The sequence below is a fragment of the Microtus ochrogaster genome, chromosome 6 (genome assembly GCF_000317375.1).
Source record: "Microtus ochrogaster isolate Prairie Vole_2 chromosome 6, MicOch1.0, whole genome shotgun sequence".
NCBI classification, from domain to species: Eukaryota; Metazoa; Chordata; class Mammalia; order Rodentia; family Cricetidae; genus Microtus; species Microtus ochrogaster.
Genome location: NC_022013.1, coordinates 22,503,675 through 22,529,837, shown reverse-complemented (window position 1 = coordinate 22,529,837; position 26,163 = coordinate 22,503,675). Strand labels below are relative to the sequence as shown.

The 26,163-nt window shown below is 45.1% G+C and overlaps 3 protein-coding genes across 5 annotated transcripts in view; 1 reads left to right on the top strand and 2 right to left on the bottom strand.

Moving 5' to 3' along the window:
• Mfsd4a (major facilitator superfamily domain containing 4A) overlaps positions 1-14,616 on the top strand; it is a 37,973-nt gene extending 23,357 nt beyond the window's left edge. The window contains exons 9-10 of one of the 2 annotated variants that reach the window (XM_013346758.2): positions 592-712; positions 12,715-14,616. In XM_013346758.2, coding sequence (XP_013202212.1) covers positions 592-712; positions 12,715-12,776 — 183 coding nt within the window. In that variant the 3' untranslated portion in view covers positions 12,777-14,616. Of the gene's footprint in view, positions 1-591; positions 713-2,065; positions 4,085-12,714 lie in introns of those variants that run through there. The other variant, XM_005348336.2, reaches the window with a different exon arrangement.
• Positions 6,051-6,392, bottom strand: LOC101992554 (40S ribosomal protein S26-like). The gene has a single exon (XM_013346759.2). It carries the CDS (start codon positions 6,390-6,392, stop codon positions 6,066-6,068), a length of 327 nt encoding a protein of 108 aa, XP_013202213.1. The 3' UTR covers positions 6,051-6,065.
• A 410-nt stretch (positions 14,617-15,026) lies between the features above and the next one.
• Elk4 (ELK4, ETS transcription factor) overlaps positions 15,027-26,163 on the bottom strand; it is a 20,083-nt gene continuing 8,946 nt past the window's right edge. For both annotated transcript variants that reach the window (XM_005348334.3, XM_026779631.1), the window contains exons 2-5: positions 25,498-25,713; positions 23,733-24,587; positions 22,730-22,846; positions 15,027-17,322 (exon numbers count right to left, since the gene is read on the bottom strand). In XM_005348334.3, the coding sequence (XP_005348391.1) occupies positions 17,224-17,322; positions 22,730-22,846; positions 23,733-24,587; positions 25,498-25,704 (1,278 nt within the window). In that variant the 5' untranslated portion in view covers positions 25,705-25,713 and the 3' untranslated portion in view covers positions 15,027-17,223. The remainder of the gene's footprint in view (positions 17,323-22,729; positions 22,847-23,732; positions 24,588-25,497; positions 25,714-26,163) is intronic.

Below are 26,163 nucleotides of genomic sequence, written 5' to 3'. Positions count from 1 at the left end.
TTTTTTTTAAAAAAAATCTTAGTTTCTCTATGTAGTCCTGGAACTTGCTAGGTAGACAAGGCTGACCTTGAACTCACAGAGATCCACCTGCCTCTAGCTCCCGAGTGCTGGGATTAAAGGTGTGCACCACCATACTGGACGTGGTGTGGTTTCTTAAATTGGTGGCCTATGAAAGCTCTATTTGCTACTTTGACATGTTCTACATTTCCATAATAAAAAATTAAAAGATCCCCCTCCCTCTCTCTCTCTCTCACACACACACCCCTTCAGCAAAGTTTCAGTTAGACCCATGGGTATAGAAACATCTCATGTGTTTGGAATTTCAGTTATCATATGGAGTTTTCCAGAAAGTTCTAGAAGATGGAACTGAAAGAGTATATGGGGTATAGACAGGTCCAACCCTGGCTTTAGAGCAGAGCTTTTGTCTTCACCAGACCTGTAACCTTGGGAAGACTTCCCCTACATTCTTGTGTCTGGTAGGATGGCCCCAACTTGACTGAGAAGCCTACCAGGGCCCAAGGTGGCCATTTTATTTTCTGGTGCACGGTCACGTGGGAATTTAATGGCCACTCTTCTGTTCCTCTCTGGCAGATCTTCCAGGCCCAGGGCAGTTACAGTTTCCTGGTCTGTGGGGTGATCTTTGGCTGCCTGGCTTTTATCTTCTACATCTCGCTCCTGTTTTTCCACAGGATACACCCTGAACTCTCATCAGGTAAGGAGAAAACTTGTTTCTGCACAGAGGGGGGAAACAGCGGGGGTGGGGAAAGAATGTGATTTTAACAGTCAGAAGAGCTGTTTGGTCCCAAGTGAAGTGCAAGGAAGTGTTTATTTTCCTACCGCTGCCATTTCCCCTCTTCCTGCTTTCCTTGATTGTTCACACTAGAGACTGAAGGCAGCCGAGAGAACAGGCTGACTCACGGCTTCCCTGTTAGCAGAGGGGCATGGACCATGAACCTGTCTTCCTGCAGTTCCTTTCACAGTGGGTCCTGGGGCCAAAAGTCGAGAGCAGGAGAGGACAGAGCTTGCCTCCCTGGCTGGAGCTTGGCCCAGTGGCCTAACTGACCACTTCCTTGCAATTTGAGGTTTTGACTCTTGTCCAAATTGCTTCTTCAAAAAGAAATCATTTTGGCCAAATGGCAAGGAAGAGTTCCTCTGGGACAGAGACACTCCTAAGAATAGTCTCCCTCCTGAAGACCCCAGGCCAGGGTAGTACGAAGGCTATTTTTGTAACTCAGCATGTCCCTTGCGCAGGGACTTCAGCCATGCATTGTGCTGTTCTTAGCAGAAGGTGCCCAAGCACGACTAGCATTCTTTCTGTGAAAGCAGAATAATACACACAATACACACACACACACACACACACACACACACACAAAAAAAAAAAAAAAAAAAACCCTGAAGAACTACTATCCTTTCTTGCTAAGTAGCCATGTCCACTCTCCACTCTACATACTAAGCACTGAGCCAGGCATGGTGGCATACGCCTTTAATCCCAGCACTTGGGAGGCAGAGGCAGGCGGATCTCTGTGAGTTCAAGGCCAGCCTGGTCTACAGAGTGAGTTTCAGGTCAGGACTACATAGTGAGACTCTGCCTCAACAAAACAAAACAAAACAAAAACCAACAAAACTTAACTATACAGGCCCAACAGGAGAGCAGACACCCTCACCCCCAGAACTATAGAGGCCCTAGCAAGAGAGAGGACTGCCCACCCTGCAAGAACTATAGAGGCCCCAGCAAGAGAGAGGCCAACACACACAAATATCCCAATAAAGACAGTGCAGAAGAAGGAGGAGGAGGAGAGCGAGAGGAGGAAGAAGGAAAAAGAGGCACGCCATTCTGCCAAATATCCAGTGACTGACAGCCCCTGTGTCTCCCCCAGCCCCAGGCACTAGTCTCGCTATCAGCACTTCACCAGAACTTGGTCTGACTTCCCACTGTGTGTGCTACAGAGCCCCAGAACAGCAGAGAAGCAAAAACCTAGTTCACTCTCTAGAGCGAGCTGTTGCGGAGCAAGCTGGGGCCACCCACATCTGCTACCTGTGCTGTTTATGTTTTCTTTCGTAGTCCTTACCCAAGACAAACCCCTTGGCGTGGAGAACCCTGAGAGCTACCAGAGGTGAAGACCTCAGCCTCCTGAGCGACAGGGTGACCAAACTGACACAGGAGGCCAAGGGTCACAGAGGTCTCCCCTGCCACCTCGCTTTTTATCTTTTCCTTTCACACTTAGCCAAGAAGTTGGGTCCTGTTCCCTGAGTGTTCCCTGGACAAATCAAGCACCTGCCTGGCACTTTAGTGTCTTCTTCTCTGGTTCAGACTTACAGCCCACGGTAACCAGATGGGAGAGCAAAAGACAGCGCTCACACCTCCCCGTCCCATCACCCTGTGCATGGGCTACACTCTGGGCTTGAGATCACTTTTAGTTGAGGTTTAACAAAAATGCTGAAATCATAAAGCTGAATCATTGCTAGGTGTAGATATATTTAGATATATTTTAAATGAATCAAACCCCCCTGGCATGTTGAAAAGGATTTATGTGTTCTTCCCTTACCCATGGTCCAAAGTCCCTCGCATTACTCCTGCAGAAACCAGGAGGTCACTTGTGTCCTAAGACAGCAAAGGAAATGCTGAATCTTGTTTTGAGATCCTAGGTCAGTGGCACACAGGGCTAACTCGGACCAGCTTTATACAAGCCGACTGTTAAATTTTCATTTTGAGAGCTAGTCGTGCCATGATTTTTAAGTAAATTAATTTGCAGCTAAACGGAGGTAATACTCAAGACACCACTTTCTAATTTTACATGGCCGATGCCCCTGAGGTCACTGTTGTCTGTGACACAGAAGGGGTGGTATTTCTATGTGACAGAATGCTGCGGCTCCTCTCAGCTGCTCAGTGACAGTCCGAGGTCAGCCACGGCACAGAAATGGCAAACCTACACATCGCGACCGTGTCCCCCCTCCCCGGGAACAGATGGTTTTACCAGCATCTCACTAATAAGCAAAGTTTAATTGGTTCAGAAAGCACAAGGAGAATGAAATGGACATCCTGTTTTTCCTTACTGACATCTACACGGTGCAGAAGCAGCGCTGAGAATTTTTAAAAAACAGCTCATTGACGTTTTGTACCTTTTATAGAGGAAAATTTTATACGGTGTCAAAGTCTTTTTTTTTTTTTCATAGAAATCTAGACCTACTGAATAATTCAAGCCATGCAGTATACAGAGAGCGGTGTCTGTCAGGAGTCCGCAGTTCTATACAGAACACAGAGGGTTGGTAAGGCAGAGAATGCAAGGATGCAGGCTCACCAGCCTGGACAAGGCTGAGCGCAAGGTTTCTGGAATCACTGGTGTGGCTGTTACAAACTTCTGGAAGGAATGAAACATTCCGTTACAGTCATGTGTTCACCTGTACATTCTCTGTGCGTAGACATGTGTTTATGTGAAAGCCCCAAGGGCTGTTCACACACCAGACACCAACAGAGCAGAGATCTGGATCAAGTACCAGCCTCACCTTCGAGCTGTGAGCCTGACTCCGCCCCGCCCCGCCCCGCCCCGCCCCATACAGCTCCGCCCCCTGCCCCGCCCCAGGCATTACCAGTATGGTGGCGTTTCTAAAAGCACCCTACCTCACAGGAGTTCTGAGAGAATTAAGTGTGTATGGAGTATTTGCTACATGCCCAACGTGGGAACTACCGAGTGCTCAAGTTTTCACGTTTATTACAAGCTTCATGAGCAGGTTAGACGCCATTCACGTTTGGTACAAACTGTAACGCGAGGAGCAAAGGCCACTTTGAAACGCTGATGGCCTAGCAAATCCTTTTAACTCTATTTATAAATCCTTTCCGAAGCACCTGATGCTAGCCAAGTTGAAATGTGCAATCCAACTGTAGTAACTGACCTGGGCGAGGAGAAAAGCAGTTGTATTTTTTCTTGTAGTTTTTCAAGAAAACATCCTTTTTATACAGATTAAGAAAGAAAAATCACTGGTTATATCTACATTGGTGACGATTGATGTATTAACAGAGAAGATTAAACAAATCTAATACTTTCCTAAAATAAACTATTTTAAAATTAGGTGTGTGATCCATCATGAAAGGCAGGTGACCCTTTTTACAGAAGCTCGACTGGTCTAATGCTCCCCGGAGACAGGTCTCTCTTATAGGTTCACACGGTGCACACACATGCACACACCTCCTATCTGTGACACATACATGACAAGTGCGTATGTATGTATGTAAACACTGGGGGGTCTGGGGCAGTGCTAGGGATTTCTATGCAAGCACTATTCTATTCTAGGCATGCACTTACCCATGAGCCACACTTCTAGCTCTCAAAACTTTTGACATTTCAGAGTGTTATGGAGTCTCCTTGTTCCCAGATTCCTTTTGCAGAATGAGAATCTAACCCGTCAGCACACCTTGTTCCCTAGAGGAAGGCACAGTAACATAAATGAGGGTTATTATTATTATTTCATATATTTTTTTTCATATGTTTTTTTCAAAGTGTGTTTCTTAGGATGGTACCGACTCATCTTGAATCAGGTGTTTTCAGTGCTGCGTCCTCCTGAAGGAGCATCTCTTCTGTCAGCCTCCTCTTCTGCCTGTAGGCTGACAAGACAGTGGGGCAGCCAACACCACCATTTGTGCATAGCTAAATACCAAGGTGATTTTATAACATCCTGGGCAGTTCACATCCGTAAACTAGGAGCTGGGGCTCTGCTCCAGGCACGTTTTCTTGTGTTTCCTCTTCTCTTCTTCTGGAGAGGGATGAAGGAGATCTTTGCAAGAGGCAAGTTCTAGGGAGGTTGTCTCCACTGGAAAGGGTCTTTCTGTTGAAAGCAGTCTTACATAGCCTAAGATAGACTAGATCCTGCTATGTAGTTCAGATTATCTTGAACTCCGGATTTTTCTGTATCTACACCCTGAGTGCTAAGATTACTGACATGTCTCACCACAGTCAGTTTACCTGGGTGTGGGAACCAAACTCAGATTGCACGAGAGGAGAGAGGAAGGTGATCTACCAGAGGGTACCAGAGGGGGTTAGTTTCTTAGAGACTGCATTTACCAAAGAAAGAAAGAAAAAAAGAAAGAAAGAAAGAAAGAAAGAAAGAGAGAAAGAAAGAAGGAAAGAAAGAGAGGGGGGGGGAGAAGACTGAGCACCCACCATGGCAAAGCAAAAGCTGTTACCCAATGAAAGAAAGGAAGGAAGAGGAAGGAAGGAAGGGAGGGAGGGAGGGAGGGAGGGAGGGAGGGAGGGAAGACGAGCACCCACCACGACAAAGCAGAAGCTGAAGTGCAGGTTCAGCAGTGGATGAGGAAAGTCCCTGCCTCACAAGGACTGAAGGTCAAAGCCACAGAAACAGCAGATAAATAGATAACATGTGGATGGTGGAGTAAAGAAAAAGCAGGGAAGGCGTAGGCACGGAGATGCCTAGAGATGCTCAGGCTACCTTGCAAAGAGGACAGCATTTGTGCTACACAGGAGCAAGCCAGCTAGGTACCTGGGGATAATCCTGCCAGGCAGGGGCTACAGCAGGGGAAAGAAAGGGCTTTGAGTTGGAATATGCTTCATAGAATGTGAGAAGTTACCAGCAGGCCAGTGTGGACCAGCTGCGAAGAAGACAGACGGTGGCAAGAAACAGGATGGCATGCTAGTTGGGGCCCAGATCACACATACCAGGCTAAGAATGTTGGTTCTTCTGGGGGACATGCGGGGATTGGCAGAAGGTGACATGGCATGATTTCCGTGTTTAAAACGGTGACTTTGGTTGTCTGACGACTGCGGGGCTGAGTTGAGATCAGCTCAGGTACAGCCCAGCTAGAGAAGTGACAGTGACCGCGTGGGTAGCAGGAGTTGTGAGAGTGGATACAGTCTGAAGGTCAAGCTGGCAGAATCTGCTGATGGGCTGGGTGTGTCTGAGGAAGGTGGCAGTCCCAGATAAACCCCAGGTGTCTGGCCTGTGCACGGGTATGAGCCCTTTTTTTTTTTTTAAGTTTAAGTTCCATTTTATTTTTCCAAGGTGTTTTCTTCTATCTTTATGAAGCCACTTTACATGGGCTTTGGTGGAGGTCACGGTGCAGCACCAGCAGGTCTAAATTGTGGTGGGGATGTTCGGTCCTTCCGAGCTTCCCGAGATCGATTCCTGACTACCTTGCTATGAATAGCACAGCTCACACAGTAATGCAGCTTGACATAGAATTTGGGGAGCACATAGGCGTCGAAGACACTCGCTTCGGATATGTCCCTGACGGCAGGCGCCTCTACGATGTTCCGAATGACGAACTTCTTAATGGCCTTGTCCTTGGGCACACAGCGGGCGCAGTTAGTGCAGCGAATTGGCTGCACATGGCCGCGGCCCTTTTTGGCATGACCGTTGTTTCTCCTTTTTTTGGTCATCTTGGAGCCAAGTCCCCATGAGCCCATTTTGAGGCAGGCACACAAAGGGAAAACTCCACTTAGCTTGAACTATACACGAGGCACTTACCAATGAGAGCCTGCCAACATGGAGCTGCACACCCCTCCCTAAATAAAGTACCTAGAAACACTGACCTGGAGTCTGCTAGCAATGCTTAGTAACCCCCCTTCTGTGGCCACACAGTCTGAAACATGTCTGGCTGGGAACGTGAGGCAGCCTGGACTGGTTTGGAGTACATGTAGGAAAAAGCCCTACTTACCGTCATCATGCCTGTCCATGAGATTAAAATCAGATGCATCATGGGAAAGGCATGTACAGTGCATGCATCCACACATGCCTGTGGAGGTCAGAAAGCAGCCGTCAGGTGCTGGTCCCTGCCTTTCCATCCTGTCTGAGAAGGGAGGGCTCTTTGCTGCTGCATAGGCCAAGCTATTGGACCCAAAACTTACAGTGGATTCTCTGGCCTTAGCTTCCCATCCCTGGGTAGAGCAGTTCATAACCCCTTTGGGGTCACCTATGACCACTGGAAAACACAATTTCTGATGGCCTTAGGAACTGGGACACTGCTCCTCTCCAGGCGGGCCAACCCTCATGCAGACACACCCACGTGTGAGTACCAGGAGACGTATCAAAGGGTTGCAGCGATAGGTTGAGAACCACTGGGGTAGAGAAAGCTAGGATTGTAAATGTGGCTTTTCTTTGTATTCCGGGGATCTGAACTGAGGTTGCCAGGCTTGTGCAGGAAGCACTGCTTCCCACTGAGCCATCTCCCTGGCTGGGTATATCTAGGTGTATCTACTCCACGCTCACTTAGCTCCCCAACACACTCACTGCCTCACTTGAACTCTCTGAAGGATGCCATGGAGCTAGAAACGCTCCGTCCAGACAGAGACCGCTGGTAACAGTTCCAACACTGGAAAGCCCAGAAACACCCAAGAGCTGTTAGGGCCAGAGAGAGGTCAGCAGTTGAGGACACTTGCTCTTCCAGAGGACTCAGGTTCAATTCCCAGCACCACCTGACAACCCACTGTCAGTTCTAACTCCTTCCAGGGGATCTGATTATCGCTTCCGGTCTGCGCAGGCAGCAGGCACCTGTGTGCTACATTTATGCACACACAGGCTAAACTCTTCTACACATAAAATGTGGAAATATATATCGTTCAAGAATAGCTACCAGAAGTCAGATTAGCTGATATGTGTGGTGGTGCACACCTTTGATGCCAACACTCAAGAGAGAGAGAGGTTGGCAGATCTGTGAGTTTGAAGCCAGCTTGGTTTACATATTGAGTCAGGCCAACCAGAGCTACATAGTGAGGCCATGTCTTTTTAAAAACAGTTTTGCAAATGGATGGAGCTAGAAAACATCATATTGAGTGAGGTAACCCAGATACAGAAAGACAATTATCACAAGTACTCACTCAAGTGGTTTTTAAACATAAAGCAAAGAAAACCAGCCCACAAATCACAATCCCAGAGAACTTAGACAACAGTGAGGACTCTAAGAGGGACATACATGGATCTAATCTACAAGGGAAGTAGAAAAAGACAAGATCTCCTGAGTAAATAGGGAGCATGGGTACCTTGGGAGAGTTGAAGGGGAGAGGAGAGGCAGGGAGGGGAGCAGAGAAAAATGTAGAGCTCAATAAAAGTCTATTAAAAATATTTAACCCCCCCCAAAAAGTTTTACACATCCGTTTATGATGTTTTATATACGTCATATAACTTATAGTGTTCAAAGCCAAGGACCAAATGAAATCACCTAGATAGTGGTTGTAGGGACTGGGAGAGTTTGAACCCTGGCAGTTCTCCCAAAACTAGAGAGTTAGATGCAGTAGAATAAAAATGAGAAGCCAGGGGTAGGGACATTTCAGGGTCAAAGTGGTTTCCTGGTAGGTATGCAAAGAGCATCTCAAGGAGAGGTCATTAGGAGGACCAAGCCACCACTGGGCCAGATGAGGGCGCTTTAGTAAATGACAGCAGTGTGTTCAAATATGTGGGATCCACACACTTCCGCTCCAGCAGCACCGCCAGCCTCTGCCAGGCACCTACACTGCTGTTGAAATTCCCACTCCTGGGCAGTCTCGCTGACACACCACTGTACTTCCGTTCAGGTGTACCCTGGTCGGCGAATCGCTCGGTAGTAACGATGAACGTGTGATCTTATGACTCTCAAGCATCGTCTCTATCGTGGTTTGAAAGAAAATGGACCCCAAAGGGGGTGGCACTGTTAGAAGGTGTGGCCTTGCTGGCGGAGGTGTGTCACTGTGGAGGTGGCCCCCAACCCATCTGTTCCATGCCAACAATCATTTTGCCATCTCCCCTTCTCACTACCTCTTCTGACCTGGGCTTTAAACACTTTCACAGAGACGTGTCAAGCAGCCGGAGACCAGGTTTCAACAGCACCCACTGAATTCAGTCCTTACCCAGTCAGTGTGATGAAAATATCAGCGAAACTGTGATGGATGTGAGGCAGGGGAAGGAATGATCAACTCACGTCATTTTGTTAAAAATATTTATTTTAAAAAAATACGTTGTCCATATCTAGTTGCACATATATCTATAAACAGATCTCTACAGCTCTGGACTTACAGTAAACACGCCAGAGTGCTTCCTCAAAGCCAGCTTTCCACAAACAAGTAAATCCCTCTGTCAGTTCTTACATAAAAGTTTTTAAAAAATGTATCATTTTTCTCAAAATACACATGATCTTTATAGAAGTTAACAAAGCTTTTGCATAAAGCTTAGAAGCAACAGAAGTAAGGTCCCTAGCAATGCCTGCAGATGGCACCCAGTGGATCGCCATCTTGTTTTTGAACAGCAGTGCGTTAGAAAGCCCTCAAAGTGCGCATGCGTCCTTCACCCCCCTCCCTCAACTCCATGACATTTCTGTCACCCCAAGGCAGAATTCTTGACTCCACACCAGCTTTACCAGCCTGAAAACAACACCCCTTTATCTCTGCAGTTAAGTGTTACTACTCTGTAGCTGGGTGAGATGACGCAGTCTGTCCGGGTCTAAGAACCACCAGTGTTAATTTTAAGGACTGTTAGCAGTTACCATTTCAACTGCTTTTCCTGAAAAGAACAAAAAGTGATTTAATACTCTGCAGATCTCTTTAATATAAACTAAACTAAGTTAAGACATGTTAGTAGTATCGCCCTGACAGCTCTTCTTTTGGGCAGGTGTTGCTTACACCCATCTAAGATCTACTTATACCAAGTGGTGACATTGAGTAATATGAGATATAGATTTCAATAAAATAAGCAAGGAGGGGTGGACACACAGGCAACGGTTCCTCTAAGGAGCTGAGTGCCCTGCCAAGTCCTTTACCACCCACCCCTAACTCACACACACAGGAACCTGTCTCCACCCACCATCCTGTGCAAACACTGGTGGGTATACATTGCAATCACTCTATGGCAGAACACATGCTTTTTACTTATTACAGATGAACTGAATGGAAAGTAAGAGTTTGTTATTTAATGTCATTTACCTTTTAACTCACGTTCACTCCTTATACTGCAGCAACTGCCAGGTTCACTGGGACTCAACCACCTGGCAAACGTCATTTAAAATAACCTGTGGTTATTTCCCATTAGTCATAAGGATCTTGTACCCCAGGTTGGCCCCGAACTCGCCATTTGACCTTGGACTCTACATTCCTAGTGCTAGGATTACAGGCTTTGCCTCTGCTCCCAGGTTATGACATAACGGGATCAAACTTTGGGCTAGTGTGTCAGGCAGGCACTCTACCAACTGAGTTGAAATCCCAGCTTAGGAGGTCCTCTTTACAGAGAAGTTCTAGTAGGACTCACGGGAAATCATTAGGTTGTTCTTAATGCAGACTTAAGACAGATGTGGTAGCATGTACCTGTAGTCCCAGCTACTCAGGATGTTGACTGAAGAGACTGTTGTAACCAGACAAGCAAGACAAGACATAAAAACAAAATCTACTTTTTAAAAAAGTCAATTTAATTATTTGGTGGATAAAGGACTTAATTCTAATAAACTAATTTTAACCCAGAATTTTATGTTTAGACCCAAACTAATCAGTATCAAAATGAACCAAGGCTTCTTAAACAAAAAAAAAAAAAAAAGGTGGCATGTGTTCAGTATGTGTGCAGATGCCCACGGAGGCTGTAAGAGGGTATCAGATCCTCTAGCACAGGAGTACAGCAGTTCTGAGCCATCTGCCATGGGTGCTGAGAATCGCACTCTGCTCCTCTAGACGAGCACCTAGTGCTGTGAACCACTGAACCCCCGCCTCATCTTTTTAAATGTATTTTTAGGCAGGCTGTCACATGACTCAGGCTGCCCACGCACTCTGTAGCCAAGGATAACCCTGACCTCTAGAATCCTCTTCCTGCACCTCCCAAGCACTGCCCACAAAGATACATGAAACCACCAGAAGCAAAGGAAAGAACCTCGGCCACACTGGTAAGCAGGCCTCAAGGAACTCAAAGACCTGCCTAGGTGTGCTTTTTAGCTGATCCCCGTAACGCCCAACGGGGAGGGCTGAACACGCTGTTCCATCACACATGCCAGCAACGGCAGCAGCAACTGCTGTCACACAGAGCCCACTGGTAATACTGTCCTCAAGCAAACAACAAAATGTCTCAGAAGGGACCGTGTTCCCTACGTAACAGGAATAAACAAGGAAAGAAAGCAACAACTAGAATCCCTTGCAGCTGTATACTTTTTGAATTTAAGTGCATTCTACCAATGCAAATCTTTCAAAATCATTAAATTTCTACAAAGAACAATATTAAAAGTCTGTGAGTCATTTACATCCTAGCTGGAAGAGGCTGCCTTACGGAGCCTGGAAGAAGACCCATCAGGTAATCCATTTCTCCTTCTCCAGACACACCTAGGTTCCCAAAACTAGAAATGAGAAATGAACCATATTTCCCTGACCCTCAATGTCCTGAAGCTGAAATCAAGCAAAAATAACCATTAACTGCTTCCAGTTATTAAAAACAAAAACAGCTGGCATGATGGCATGATGGTGCATGCCTTTAATCCCAGCACTTAGAGGCAGAGGAATGAGGATCTATGTGAGTTCAAGGCCAGCCTGGTTCACATAGCAAGTTTCTCAGAGCTACACAGTGAGACACTGTCTCAAAAGCCAACCAACAAAAAACAACAAATAAGCAAACAGTGCTAATATAAATCCCAAGAAAGTGCCAAGTGATTTAATAGCAGTCCACAGAATTCCCACTCCTGAAAACTGGCAGAGTGAATGACTCTATTGGCAGGACTCGTGGGCCAGCAGCCAGGCACACCATCTCCCTCTCACCTTATCAAGAAGATTCCAGACTCTGTGAACACAGCTCACATCCCTAGAGGGATGGGAATTGGTGGACCTTACTAAGATGGGAACAAGGCAAAGCTGAGGCTATTCAGCCTGACCCCCTGGGAGGTTTCCGCTAATGCTAATACAAGGTTTAAAGGGTTCTTTATGCCAACAAGCCAGGAGTCCTCCCTCCACTTATACCCTGGACTCCTCATGAGAAACTTCCCAGACGACCTAGGAGCAAACAGACGTGCAGAGAGCTTTAGGAAAGATGTCCTTACACTTACTGATGAAGAGAAGTGTGCAGGGTAAGATGACTGTTGAGAGTAGTCTAAGATAGGGGTCTCAACACAGCGGCAACTGGTCTGTAAGGCCTATGATTCTGTGCACTAAAAACTGAACAGAACAAGGCACTGTCTTTAGAAGTGACACCTGTAGGACAGCAGTAAGGGGTTTCCATCCTAGGGGAGAAATATGCCTCTCCTGGAAAAAGATTCACATAGCCCGATCAACATGGTAGTATAAAGATGTACAAAGCCAGTACCTAGGCAGGACCTAGAAATGTGCTTGGTTCCCAGGTTCGTACTTCAAGGTCAAGTTAAATTCCTGAAACTTCCCTAAGTGCAGGTGTGCAGTACACTTGACCTTCAGGAGACTGCTGTGTTCTGCAGGAATTTCCTGTTGAAGCTGCCAGTTAGTTAAGGGGGAGGTGTTGCTAGGACGCAGCCCAGCAGGGTCACTTCTTTAGCTTGTGTGAGGGCCGGGTTCCATCCCCAGCACCACAGCATCTAACACGCAGAGTAACTCTCCCACGAGCCACCTGCATTTCCACCTTTCACAAGGGCTAACTACAAACAGCAGCACCTAAGAAATGGCTTCCTTTTGGCAAGCTAGCCACACGTCACTTTCTGTTTCAGCAACGAGGCAGCTTGAAGGCCTGCCAGCTCGAGATGGAGCACTTGCTGGACTTGCAGTCTGATGACAACTGACCTTTCCCATTTGCTGTTTATAGGTGAAGACATGACCCTGATAGTCACCAGTTCCACCGAGCACAAGACACACCATCACCCCTAAGAGCCCGCTCAGAGACGGAGCCCACGCCTGCAGTAAGTAGTTCTGATAATGTAAGAGAAGACGGGGCAGCACCACCACTGACAACAGCAGACCTAGAAAGAAAAGGAAGAAAGCGCTTCCCACAGAAGGAAGAAAGCTTTCCCACAGAAGCCAGTGTCTGGGAGAGTCTGCTGGAGACAGACCATGTGTCTGTCCCTTCCCAGCGCTGTGTGTCGATGACCCTGCCCGCCCCCACTGACAGACTACAGCATCAACACTCTCAATCTTGTTGGTTTGGAATCCACTCCGAGCCTCGGGTTTCTGCTCAGGCCTGCACTTGTCTCCATACCTTCCCAAGCCAAAGAATGGCACCATGGCATGACTCCCAGTTCTCGGCACAGGCTAATGACACGTATGTAGTAAATGAGTGATAAACAGAGCAACTGAGTAAACTATTCCTTCAGATGCTTAATGTCCCAAATAAAAAGACACAACAAAAACAGCACTTTCTAATCCAGCAAGAGCTGAAGCTGGCACACACTTTAGCATAAATGTCCTAACGTAATCGTGAGGCTGCTGGTAAAATACAACACAAGGCCAAAGAAGTCTGTAAGAAGACTATACAAATAAAAATGTCAGTCATGCGTAACACAGAGATGAAAAGGAAGAGCTGTCAGGACATGCACGGAATCCAGAAAGCATTTGGGAATGAATCCCCACGAGAAAGAATTACTGGGAAATTTGAAAAGCTATGACAAAGTTCCAGAAAATCTCAAGCTGGAATTTCTCCTCATTAAAAAAAAAAAAAATCTGTATTGAGAACCAAATGAGCACCTGCATGTTGAGTTCGATGATTTAGGAAGAGGCATCTGCTGGGTACAGGAAGGGCTCAGAGGCCTGGATGCTTTATAGAATTTCCTTCTTATGCTAACCCTCCATTTTGTATGCACAGAAGAGTGGGACTGGGACTTTAATAGAGTGAGATATGTATATATATTTTTGAGAGAAATTTCTATGTTGACAAACTTCTACTGTGCCAAACAGTAGCTCACTTTCATCATCTCAGTACTTGGGATGTCAAGGCAGGAGAATTGCTGAGAGTTTGAGGTCAGCCTAAAGACTTAGACCCAGTCCCAAAAATCAAAAAAGAAAATAAACCAAAAAGAAAACCTTTTCCTAATCAAGGTGTGTGTCCAGAAGACTGCTGACTGCTCTGCACCTCCACTGAGGGCCTGCACAGAGCTGAAGACTTCACACACACAAAGCTGCCTTTCAGATGCTAAAACCACAGGCCTCAGAAAGAGTACCTGACCTCACGCGGCACAAGGCCAAGGTGAACGAAATAACACTGGCAATATCAACAGCTGGCATTAAGCCATGAACACCAAGCCTCCAGTATTGGGCCAGCTACTCTGCCCCTTTTGATCTCTAGTATAGTATACATCTGAAAGGAATTTTCCAGGTTAAGAAGAAAAATCCAGTACTCTATGCAAGTTCATGGTCTTACTTTCTCCACCAAAATTTGAAAAAACAGGCCTGGTGGTGGACACTTGTACATTTGGGATTCGGTTCAGTCAGCCAAGGTGATAAAGAAGGATCCTATCTCAAAAACAAAACAAAACAAAAAAACACAGTGAAAAAAATTATATTTTAACTGTTAAAATATAAAGGAAAATAAACTTATATTATAACTTGATGAAGCTTAAGGTCGGCCTTTTGAGGGCTTCTAGATTCAATTATATATTATATACTTTTTTAATCGGTGGAAATTTCTACCCTTATTCAAACACACAGACTATGGCACAGAGACTGTAACATCACAATAATACTCTAAGAAATCATTAAAAGACTATTTAAGTTAGACCTGACATTTTCATTTTGTATTTTAAGAAAAATCAGCATGAGTAAGAGCAAAAGTAAAGGCCAAGTGAAAACACACCCAGAGACGTATACACAGGGGTGTGTGGCACCACCGCACTGAGCCACAGAAAACCAAGGAAACCAGCAGATCCTTCAAACCCAGGCATTCCCAGGACCTAGAGACCACGCTCAGGCTACTGATGGTCAGCACCATTTGCCTGGCAAGGTGGCTGGGTGGACACCAGATGTGAGCCGAAGGTCCAGAATTCTCCCTGAATACTGATCTGTTGACACTAAGAATTGTATGGCTATTCCATTATGCAAAGCTCAAACTTTTTCAGGAAGGAGGTAGTCTACAGAAAGAAATGTCTGCCTCACACACAGCAAGGCGGAAACGCACACGCACAGAGATCAAGCACACGCTTCCTGGAATTCACTCATTTCAAGAAGAGAGCAGGTCCATCTACCCCCCAAGGCCTCATGGTTTCTTATTAACTTGCTCTGAGTTTTTTGCTTCTGTTTTTTTTAAGACAAGGTCTCATGTAGTCCAAGCTAGTGTCAAACTCATTATGTAGCTGAGGCTATCCCTGATTCTTGATCCTCCAGCTTCCACTTCCCAAGTGCTGGGATCACAGACCTCGCTACCACACCCAGCCAGAGTTTAAATGGTGCCCTTGGGCCCTTGGCACCCTGTGCTAAAACAGTAAATTATCAAATCTATCATCTGTCAAAACAAACCAATGGCTTTTCTCCTTTACCTCAAGAAGATAAAACTGGATGTTTTCAGAACTGCAAACATCTAGTTAGGTCAACTCTCAATATTTACTTAGTACACAAAATGAAAACCCACTAAGTTACTACAAAGTGCTGCTGCGGGTAATCACAAATATGCATGCAAACTAAATATTCCGCCACGGAAGGGAAGCCTACTGCAGTGCCTGCTCCCAGCACTCTGAGCACCACCTTTCAGTCCTACTATTGCACATCATGGGAACAGGACACTTAGTTAACCACAATGAACCAGTAACAGGTCTCCAACTGCCGCCCTTCACCCAGCCAGCACACACTTCCATACGTAAGCATCTCTGCACTGGACAGCCAATGCTGTGCACCTGAAAGATGTCACTCTGCATCAGTGTCATTCTGAGCCTGCAGGTCCCTACGTCATTCCACTCTGGTCATATCTGGGGTTTAATGGGTGGAGGGCAGGGCATGTAATTTAATTCAGTTCTGGACTGTAGAGTCGAAATTTTCAAGATTCTGCTGTGATATGGCCCTCAATTCAGACTGAGAGATCAATGTACCTGTGTGCACCTGACTCTGAATTACACACAGCATTTTATAGATGACAATCTGCAGATGAAGGTCCGTAGTAATGAAAAGTAGTTCTCGCTACTAATTTAACAGCCATATTCCTATGTATGAGAATGCCCAAATGCAATCTAATCTTCCTTCATTTAAAACATTTTTGGAAAGAAGTAAGCACATCTTTATTTCCTGACCAGAATATTTCACTTTCAAGTCCACCTTCCTGACTGCACCTGAATGAATGCTGCTTTATCCTCTAACCTTATGTTTAGAAGGAAGCCTGTAAGTGCAGAGCAGAGTGGGTAAAATTAGCAGGAAGAAGAGGGAGTCTGTCACTCTGGGTGTCTTCTAGCTGGAAAATGCCCCCACCTGTGTCTCAGGGTATTTAATTGAACTTTTTTGCTTGCTTCTAATATTCAATTTTCAAACCCCAACTCTACTTCTGAAAAGTCATCATTTTCCAAGACGTGCTGCACAGAACCACACCACTCAGAGCAGACGAGAGCGCTGTGCCCCAGGTGGGGTCCTGTGATTCCTACCGAAACCCACATTAAAACTGAGCTTTCAAAGCTTTGTGTTTAAAAAGCTCAGGGCCAGGATCCATTGACAGGTTCAGACGAGATCAAGGGTAGAGCACAGAGAGCCTCCTATGTGGTAATGCTCTAATCCTCCTCAGAACAGGAATGATTCTCTCTCCCACTGTTAGGGAGTGGCTCCTTTTAGTCATTCAACAGAGCACACTTACTACTAAACATAGCATCAACTTCGTTTAAGTAGTATTTTTATCCTTTTGAGACAGTCTCACTTTATTTATAGCCCAGGCTGGCCCTCAACTCTTGGTGTTTTCCTCCTGCCTCAGCTTCCCAAGTGCTGGAATCACAGAAGCGGGTCATTATACACAGCTAACAAGTATTTCTTTAAATAACAGATTCTAAGCATACTTTTCCCCCTGGCCAAAGAGTCCTAACATCCAGGACCAGTAACTTTGTTCTGCGGCTTTCTTGCAAAACACAGCTGCTGAACCCCAAGAGACTAATTTTTTTGCACAAAGCTTAAACAAACAAAAAACAGCAACAACAACAAAACACCTTTTTAAAAAAGAAGTGAGGCGGAGTTTGAACTCCAATTAAGGCATTTTTATACAGTCCAACTTTTGAGAATCCTGAAAAGGTTTTCAACAGGCAATGGGAAAATTATGACAGTCTATAAGAGCACTGCAGAACTATCCCTCATTTCAAACCATCCTGCTGGACATCTCTGTTTCTTAGTTCCTTGGTCTCTTAGTTCCCAACTGCACGGGTTATGTCTTCTGCAGGTCTGGAGAAAATGGCCCAGGAGTGGACGGTCCATCCAGGCTAGACAGAGTGAATGGTCCATGACTGTTGAGCACAGAAGGAAACTGAGGAAACAAAAACAGATCAGCATCCTATTACAACCTCTGCTTCCACTTTCTGTCCCTCCTATTCCCCCACGGCAGGACGAACACAAGACACGTCCTCTCACAGAAGACTACAATGCATTTCACGTGTGGGGCAGAGCGGGGTGGTACACACACAGGCACCATGCCAACAGTGTGATGTCAGAGACCACACTGTAAAGGCTGTTCTCTTCTTCCACCTCTACCGTGAATTCCCGGGATCAGACAGGCTGCCAGACTTGCACAGCGAGTACTTTACCTACTGAGACATCTCGCAGGCCCAAAATATTATTGTGGCAAAGACATACAAACAAAAATTTCTTTGTCCTCCCAGAAGCTATTTGCAATCGATTCCCTGCTGACAAAGGGAAAATCAGTCTTCTCCATGAACCGTTCCTGGGTACACCAACCATACTCCAGACCCCATGACAAGGAGTAATTGGCCAATACAAAACAGACTCCCTGGTTTTTGTTGTTGAGTTTTTTTCTTCTGTCTTATTGATCTATTTTTAGTTTTGTCTATTTGATTAACATTTTTTTTGGTTGAGGTTTTTTTTTTTTGGTTGCTTTCGAGACAGCGTCTCACTCTGTAGACCAGGCTGGCCTCAAACTCACAGAGATCCACCTGCCTCTGCCTCCTGAGTGCTGGGATTAAAAGCATGTGCCACCACCATTCAGCTTTCTGTTGGTTTTTAAGAGATAAACAGACCATGTATTTATTAGATAGCGAGAAGGGGGGGGGGGAGAGAGAACATGTAGTTGTGTGGGTAAGGAAGTGAGAAGGACGTTGGAGGAGCAGAAAGAATATGATCAAACTATATTGCATAAAAAATGTTTTTAATAAATTTTTTTTAAAAAACTGTGTTTGTCCTAACGATGTATAGACTAACTCTTTCTAATCTACCTTTTCCCTAATGATCCTGATACAGACCTTCACATCTAACCTCAAAGGGTTAAGAAATTCATTAAATGACAATACTCACTACAGGGGATAGTAACAGGGTAAACCCTGAACTCTCAACAAGAAGTCCAGAGAGGCACAGTGATTACCAGATGCTAATCCTAGAAATCAGAGTCCCAACATTCTTAGAGCGCCTGCACAGCACAGGAGCAGCTTAAGGTTTCAGACCGCTCCACACTCCGCTTCTTCTGGGGAGAACCACTCCCCACATACGGAGAACTAAAAACGTAACAGGGAAAAAAAACCTCTAGATGCTCTTCCCATACAGTAACATCCAATAATTTAGGAATTGGGGGTGGGGGCAGAGGACACCGGTGATGCATATTCCACACACATGCAAGGCTCCAAATCCAATCCCCAGTATCACACCAAAAAACAAACAAACAAACAAACAAATCAGGCAGAAACGGACGGGCCTCAGGGTGGAATCTGGTGCTGGGACCAAATCCACAGCCTAACTACCACTGAGCTACTCAGACCCCAGTCCCTAAGATGTTGAAGGTTTTTTTTTTTTTTGCTTTGTTTTGTATTTCCTTTTTGTTTTGTCTTGCTTGTTTTTCGAGACAGGGTTTCTCTGTAGCCTCTCCTGGAACTTGCTCTGTAGACCAGGCTGGCCTCAAACTCACAGAGATATGCTTTTTTCTGCCTCCTGACTGTTGTTGTTTTTCCTTTTTTAAAACAGGTGTCTGGCCAGGTAGTGGTGGTGCACACCTTTAATTCTAGCACTCAAGAGGCAGAGACAGGTGGATCTCAGTGAGTTCAAAGCCAGCCTGGTCTACAAAGCAACTTCCAGGATAGTGAGGAATGTTACACAGAAAAACCCTGTCTCAAAATAAATAAATAAATCCCAGTGTCTGATTCTGTAGCCTAATATCCCCTGCTGTTCAACATCCACTTTCTACGTCCCTCTCAGGTGCTGCCGTCATAGGCTTGTGCCATCACACCCAGCTCTCCTTATGATATTTCTATTTTTTACAGTGTCAGGAACACGTGCCAGGCAAGGATGTCATCACTGAGCTATATATCCACATTCTTCCTTTATAATATTGAGATCAAGTCTCAAGAAGCTACCCAGGCTGGCCTTGAACTCTGCCTTTGAAGTAAGTGAGATTACAGGCAGGTGGCATCAGATGTGGCCTTATTTTATTCTTTTTTTTGTTTTGTTTTTTGTTTTTCGAGACAGGGTTTCTCTGTGGCTTTGGAGCCTGTCCTGGAACTAGCTCTGTAGACCAGGCTGGTCTCGAACTCACAGAGATCCGCCTGCCTCTGCCTCCCGAGTGCTGGGATTAAAGGCATGCGCCACCACCGCCCGGCTTTATTTTATTCTTGAAAGAACAAATGATTAATTATAAAACATAAGAAAAGTGCCCAGAGCCAGTCACTCCAGAAGTAAATAAGTCAGCTAGAAGAAGGCCCGCCGTTTATATCTAAATGCTTGGGGCAGGACAAAGGTGAGATCAGATTACTAAATGTTACTGAATGAGAAGATAATTAAGTTTTGCAATATTTCATTTTTACTTTTTTTGTATATGAGGAGTGGTTCTCCCTGGGTGAAGGGGAGCATTAAGAGTGATCTGAAACCTCAATACAAGACCCTTCCTAATACCTTGGTGGGGAGATAATACAAAATTCAGTTCCTAAACTTCATAGTTAAAGTGCTGATACAGGCTGGGAGGATGGCTCAGCAGGAAAATGCTGGCATATATCAACTCTGAGAGGTAACTGATACAAGAGTCTCAAGATTTTCCTCTTTTAAAAAAGGGGGGGGGGCTGGAGAGATGGCTCAGTGGTTAAAAACACTGGCTGCTCTTCCAGAGGACTCGGTTCAATTCCCAGCACCCAAATGGCAGCTCACAACTGTCTGTAACCCCAGTTCCAGGGGACCCAACACTCTCTCACAGATATACATGCAGGTAAAACACCAACACACATAAAATAAAAAGGAATAAACTATTTAAAAATTTTCAAAACAAAAATTATATTAAATGTAATTAAAAGTGGGAACCTACAAACAAGTAATTAAATTTTAAAGAGAGAAACCTACGGGCAGAATCTGCCCCTAGCATTGTACCAGAGTCAGGCAGAGCACATTTCTGTGAAGCTGAAATTTTCTATCAGCTAGTAACGTTATAGCTATCCTCGAGTCTTTGTGTAACACACTGCTCAGGTGCTTGTGTCAATCAGCCACTGCAGGGCTCCTTGTAGGAGAGTACCAATGCAGCACACAGGGTTGTGAACTTAGTAATGAAAACATCACTGGTTGATATATTTACTGTTCGCCATTACTACTTTAGTGTTCTCTTAGCACCAGCAGCCTTGGACTTAAATCTCAGTTTCCACTGTGTTTTTAGACAGGGTCACATTATCTTAGGCTGGCCTGGAACTATGTAGCTCAAGCTCACCGTGACCCTCCTCCCTAGTCTCCCAAGTGCTGGGATTACTCTGGGATTACAGGCATGTGGTCAGAATTATTCCTCACCTTGCACCTCACATACACACAGCATCGCAGGCTATTCCATCATACATAAGTACAACATGATGACACAAAACAAAAACTACTCAATGATTCCTTTCTCAGAATATGTCCCTGTAAACAGTGGAGCATGTGTGCTGCAGGGGACGAGGGTACTGAGAATGGAAAAGTTTAAGCAGGAATGGGAATGGGAAGGAAGGAGGAGAAAGAAGGGAGTGGGAGATAAACCAAAACCGAAGTACTTTAAAATTCTTAATGGAATTTACTACTTTGTAAGATAATTAAAAAAATATTTTTTTAAAAAAAGTAGTTTGAATGAAGATACCTTGCATGGGTGAATAATGCTGTGCCCAGAAGTCATGGGCAATTAAACAAATTGCAGTGCCAAGCACGGGATACCTCCTTATGAGCTGTTGGCCTCATAACAATGTCCTCAGGAACAATGTAGGCTATTGCTACTGCTCTTGGTTGCCCACCTGTTGCTAAGACCTATTGCTAAAGACACCACGCACTTTGGTTGCAGGTCAGAGAAATCAAGCTGACTAGCTTTCATAGTGCAGGAACATGGTATGTAGGCCTCTGGAAGAGAAGAGCCACCAGTGATATTACCTGGCAATGGATCTTACATGCTGAAATACTGACCTGCCAGACAACATGTGTACTGGTGCTACTGTACCATCAATATTATGAGAGTAACCAACCACTTTTGTTAATTAGACTTAAAGCCCACTTCACAGCTGAGAGTCCATGCCTAGTACTATAAATCTGGTCAAAGCCCATGGCTGGGGTGTTCATAGGCCTTAAAGGGACATAGTATTATTGTTTTGCTAAATGGACATGTTGTCAAACAGCCTTCTAAATACTTAACATTTTCAGCAAGTGATGAATGCAGCTCTCAACCCCCATAAGAGAAGCTTTTTCTTAAAAAAAAATTATATGTCTGTGTATAGGTTTGTATATGTGAGTGCAGGTGCCCAAAAGGGGGCTGGGAACTGAACTCCAGTCCACAGCAAGAGCAATGCGCTCTCTTAAGCACTGAGCCACTTCTCCAGCTCTAGAGAGGCTTCTTTTTGCAATAAATGATGGTTAATATTGAGACTCACACCAGAAAAGTGCAGCAAGTAAGTGTCTGTGGCATGGGATATCTATAGTAAACACACACATGCACGCACACACCCCAAGACTCAGGAAGCATTGTGATGGAGCGGACAGAAGATGGGAACAGTGCTGTGATGTACTTTTTTCTCAGTGTGACACGGTGTTTCAGTCATTAACTCACAGCAGCTCCAATTACTCACACTAGATCAAGCAAAATCAAGCAAGTCAACATTCCAGCACGAAGAGAGGAGCTGTGACAGTTAAGAGCTGCTGACTGAGGAGGAGTCACTTTAATTCAGGGGTGTAGCCCCAGATCCAGTAATAAGCCCAAACCCACTCATGCAAGGCAAGTAACCAAAAAACAAAACAAAACAAAAACCAAAAGACATAAACATAGGATGATGTGCTGTGAAGAGGGATGAAGAAGGGTTCCAAAGAGAACAGAAGGAGGATAAGCAAGGGGACTAGGTTGTGTATGTGTGTAGGTATGCAATTCCAATCAAAACTGCATTAAATGTGACCTCATACTGGCTTTGTATGTACACACATTAGTAGTATATATACACAGACTGCCTGATTAACAGTGGTTTAACTTAACAGAGCACAAAAAATGCCATATGCATTCAATAGAAACTATACCTTGAACATCAGTATTTTTCTGGGCTAGCAATTTTCAGTATGAAAGTTTCTTGCTATGCTGGGCAGCAACTGAGAGCCACAGTCCCCCAATCACATACTGTACCACAAGGAAAAGCAAAGTACTCTGCAGTCGTGTGTGACAATGACATTGAGCACAACTCCTGCCCATTTCTGCAGTACACATCCCCCAATGACAAGAGGCACACCATGTAATTTACCTGGAAAAGCGTATTAGCACCTTGCAGTCTGGCTGGGCTCAGGGGAGCAAATGGACTGAGGGTACTCCAGAAGTGGATACTGGAGAGCAAGGGGCTCGGAGTCAGCAAGATGGGTGTCTGCAACACACAAGAAGATCGCTCAAGGACTTGCCAGGATCATTCCAAAGATACAAACGGAATCCACAGAATATGTCCTCCTCCCCAAACATCTCTAAGCCCAAAATTTTATCATGATGAAAAGCTCAGAAATCCCTTTATAACCTAGGAAAGGTAAAGGCCACAAAATCACTTTATAACCTAACTTTTACCTGGTCTTTCCAAACTAGAAAGCAAACCTAAATCCGGTACAAAAGAACAACAACCAAGTCCCTATAATATCAGACCATCTGGGGTGATCTTCTCCAAGAGCTCCCCAAGGTGACCAAGTTAATTCATAATGTAACTAGGTAAGCACAAAGCCACACATTCCTTCACTCAAGGCTCTCAGTCACTTGTTTTCTCTCTCCTAAGACAGCAACAGTTTTAAGGGAGTCTCAGATTTTGCTTCCTTTAGAAGGAGACGGAAAGCCTTGCAGATCAATGACTTCTGCTTATTTAAGCTCATGTCGCCCAGGCTGCTCTCAAACTGGCTATGTAGTCAAAGATGACCTTTAACCTCTGATCTTCCTGCCTCTACCTCCTGAGTACTGGGACTGCAGGTATGCAGCCCATGTCTGGTGTATTCAATGCTGGGGATGGAGCCCAGGGATCTGTGCATGATAGGCAAGCAGTCCACCATCTGGGCTACAACCTTGGCCCAAGAACAATGAATTTTAAAAGATGAAATGGCAAATCTTTTTGTTTTGCAGATTCTAGTTAAGGTAAAGTAATGAATTTCCCAGTTTATATATAACCTTTCTAAGACAGCCCTAATTAGCAGAAATTGAATTTTACAGGTATAAACTCTCGAGACAATTTAAAAAGTGAATAAATACAATCCTACTTAAGAGGAAGAGCAAGTTACCTGTGAGAAAAGTGCTGGTGTAAGAGACGCTGTTGGGAGCGATGGACTTAAGATCCCCAGAGGGCTGGGGTCACTGCCTGTGACCACAAGGGCAGGCGTCAGTTCTAACCCTTTGGGCTTCTTGGATCTTGATGAGTTATTTGTTTTGTCCTTTTCTGGCAAAGCTGAATCCTCATTTTTAGTCTCCAGTGACAAGTTCTCTGGAAGTTCCATTGGCTGAGAAGCCACTGAGTCGATGTCTGTGTCAATGTCTGGGTTAGAACTCAATGGTGGAGAAGGCGTCCTAGGAGGGGGTGCGGAGGGAACAGGAGAAGTGGGGTTAAAGGTGGTAGCCAGAATGGATGCAGAGGCTGGAGCTTCCAGAGAAGGTAGTGTGGGAGGAACCAGTGTCTCCAAAGCTTGGATAGTTTCTTCAGAAGACGGAGAAATGCTTGGGCTTGCTGAGAAGGTGATGGCAACAGGGTCGATGGGTGGCTTTTTAGGGGGTGTTGTTACAAATTTGATGACAGTTGGTGTTGGCTCCTGAGGTTTTTTCTCTGCTAGTTTTTCAGCTGGATTTTCTATCTTTATTGACTTGAAAAGCTTCTTATTGGAGGTGTTCAAAGAGTTGAGAGTAAATGAAGAATACAAACCAGAGTGTATGTAGTCATTCCGACTAGATGTCTTGGCTGTAGGTTGAGGTGCCCGTTCCTTTACCCCACTCTCAGCATCTTTAGAACTGCTGGCTTCAATGGAAGTTAGAGTTTCACAGTCTCCCTCAATCCTGCCTACTGTCAGTGGATCCATTTTCAAAATCTCTGGATAAGAGACAAACTTGTACACAAACTTCTGACCATTCACTTTTTTAATGATGTTCTGTAGACAGAAAAGATAAGCACACTTAAACTTACTAATAAATTTACATCTCACAATTCATGCAAAAGGGAACCTAGTGAGTGCCCTATTTGAGAACTATGCATAGCTTTAAAAAAGCTTCAAAAGCATCAATATTCATCTACCCAGGCCAAACACAGTGCCTGCTCAGAGAAATTAAAGCACTTCAAAGCCTCCTGAGCAATTGGACTAAGACAGCACATAGGAGCTGAGGCTGTGATTGTCTGACTCTCTCCATCAAACACCTGTATTAAATCAGAACTCACTGAACTCCAATCTCAAACGGGTCCAGTGGAGTAAACCATAAGCATTCTGAGGAAGCTAAAGGGTCTCAGAGCATGACCTTACCTCAGGAAGGTCAAAAAGGTCAGCTCCTGCAAGGCCGAGGAAGCAACAGCTCAGACTTTTACTCTAAGTCCATTCTTTGGAGGTGTGTATTTTTCTCCAAGAAAATATTCAAAAGTCACAAGATAGTAAAAAATGAAATTCTGGGCTAGAGAGATAGCCCAGTGGTTAAGAGCATGAACCTAAGCTCAGTTCCCAGACCCACGTCAGGTAGCTAACAACTGTTGGTAACTCCAGTTCCAATGGGGCGATGCCCTCTTCTGGCACCTGGGGGCACTGTATGTACATGATACACAGACATCCAAGCCTGATGACCTGGATTTGATCCCTGGGACGCCCATGATGGGAGGAAAGAACTAACAAGTTGTCCTCTGACCTCCACATGGGTATCGATGAAGATAATATTTAAAAACTTTTAAGGAGTCTGTCGGAATATAATCAAAATCACTTAAGTTGTTAAATAAACTGAGCTAAGTAAACCACAGTAGTACTCAACACCTTGTTTTGAGGTTGTCTGTATAGTGTCAGGGTCAGGGCAGGTGCTTACCTTTACATAGTAGTATCTCAGGGCTCTGCTGAGCTTATCATAATTCATATTAGGCTTGTTCTTGCGAATTCCCCAGAGACGAGCCACCTCCTCAGCCTGCAGAAGCTTGAACTCCCCATTGTTAGATGTCCAGCAGATCATGTGCTCATTCTGAGGTTCCTGCAGGAGCTGAAGAAGGAACTGCCACAGAGTGATGGCACTGTCCATAGCAATGGGCTGGAAGAGCATACGGATAGGGGAGACAGTTACTTAATGCCAACAGGCACTGTGTTAAGTGTTCTAAGTGCCCTGCACAACACTCCTGCAAGATACATACCACTCCACCATCATTCCACACGTCAAAAGGGAGATTAACACTGGGCTAAGTATCTTGTCCAAGGTACACAGCAAATGCTGACACTAAGACTTATGCCTAGGAAACCTGAATCCAGAGCTCACATTCTTAGATAAGCTATGCTACTTAGGTTTTGTTTCAACAGTGTCTCCTGTGTGGCCTTGGCTGGCCTTGAACTCACAGTTCTCCTGTCTCAGTCAGTCAAGCACTGGGATTAAATTATGTACCACTATGGCCAGCTCCCTTAAGAATCTTTTTAAGCCGGGCGGTGGTGGCGCACGCCTTTAATCCCAGCACTCGGGAGGCAGAGGCAGGCGGATCTCTGTGAGTTC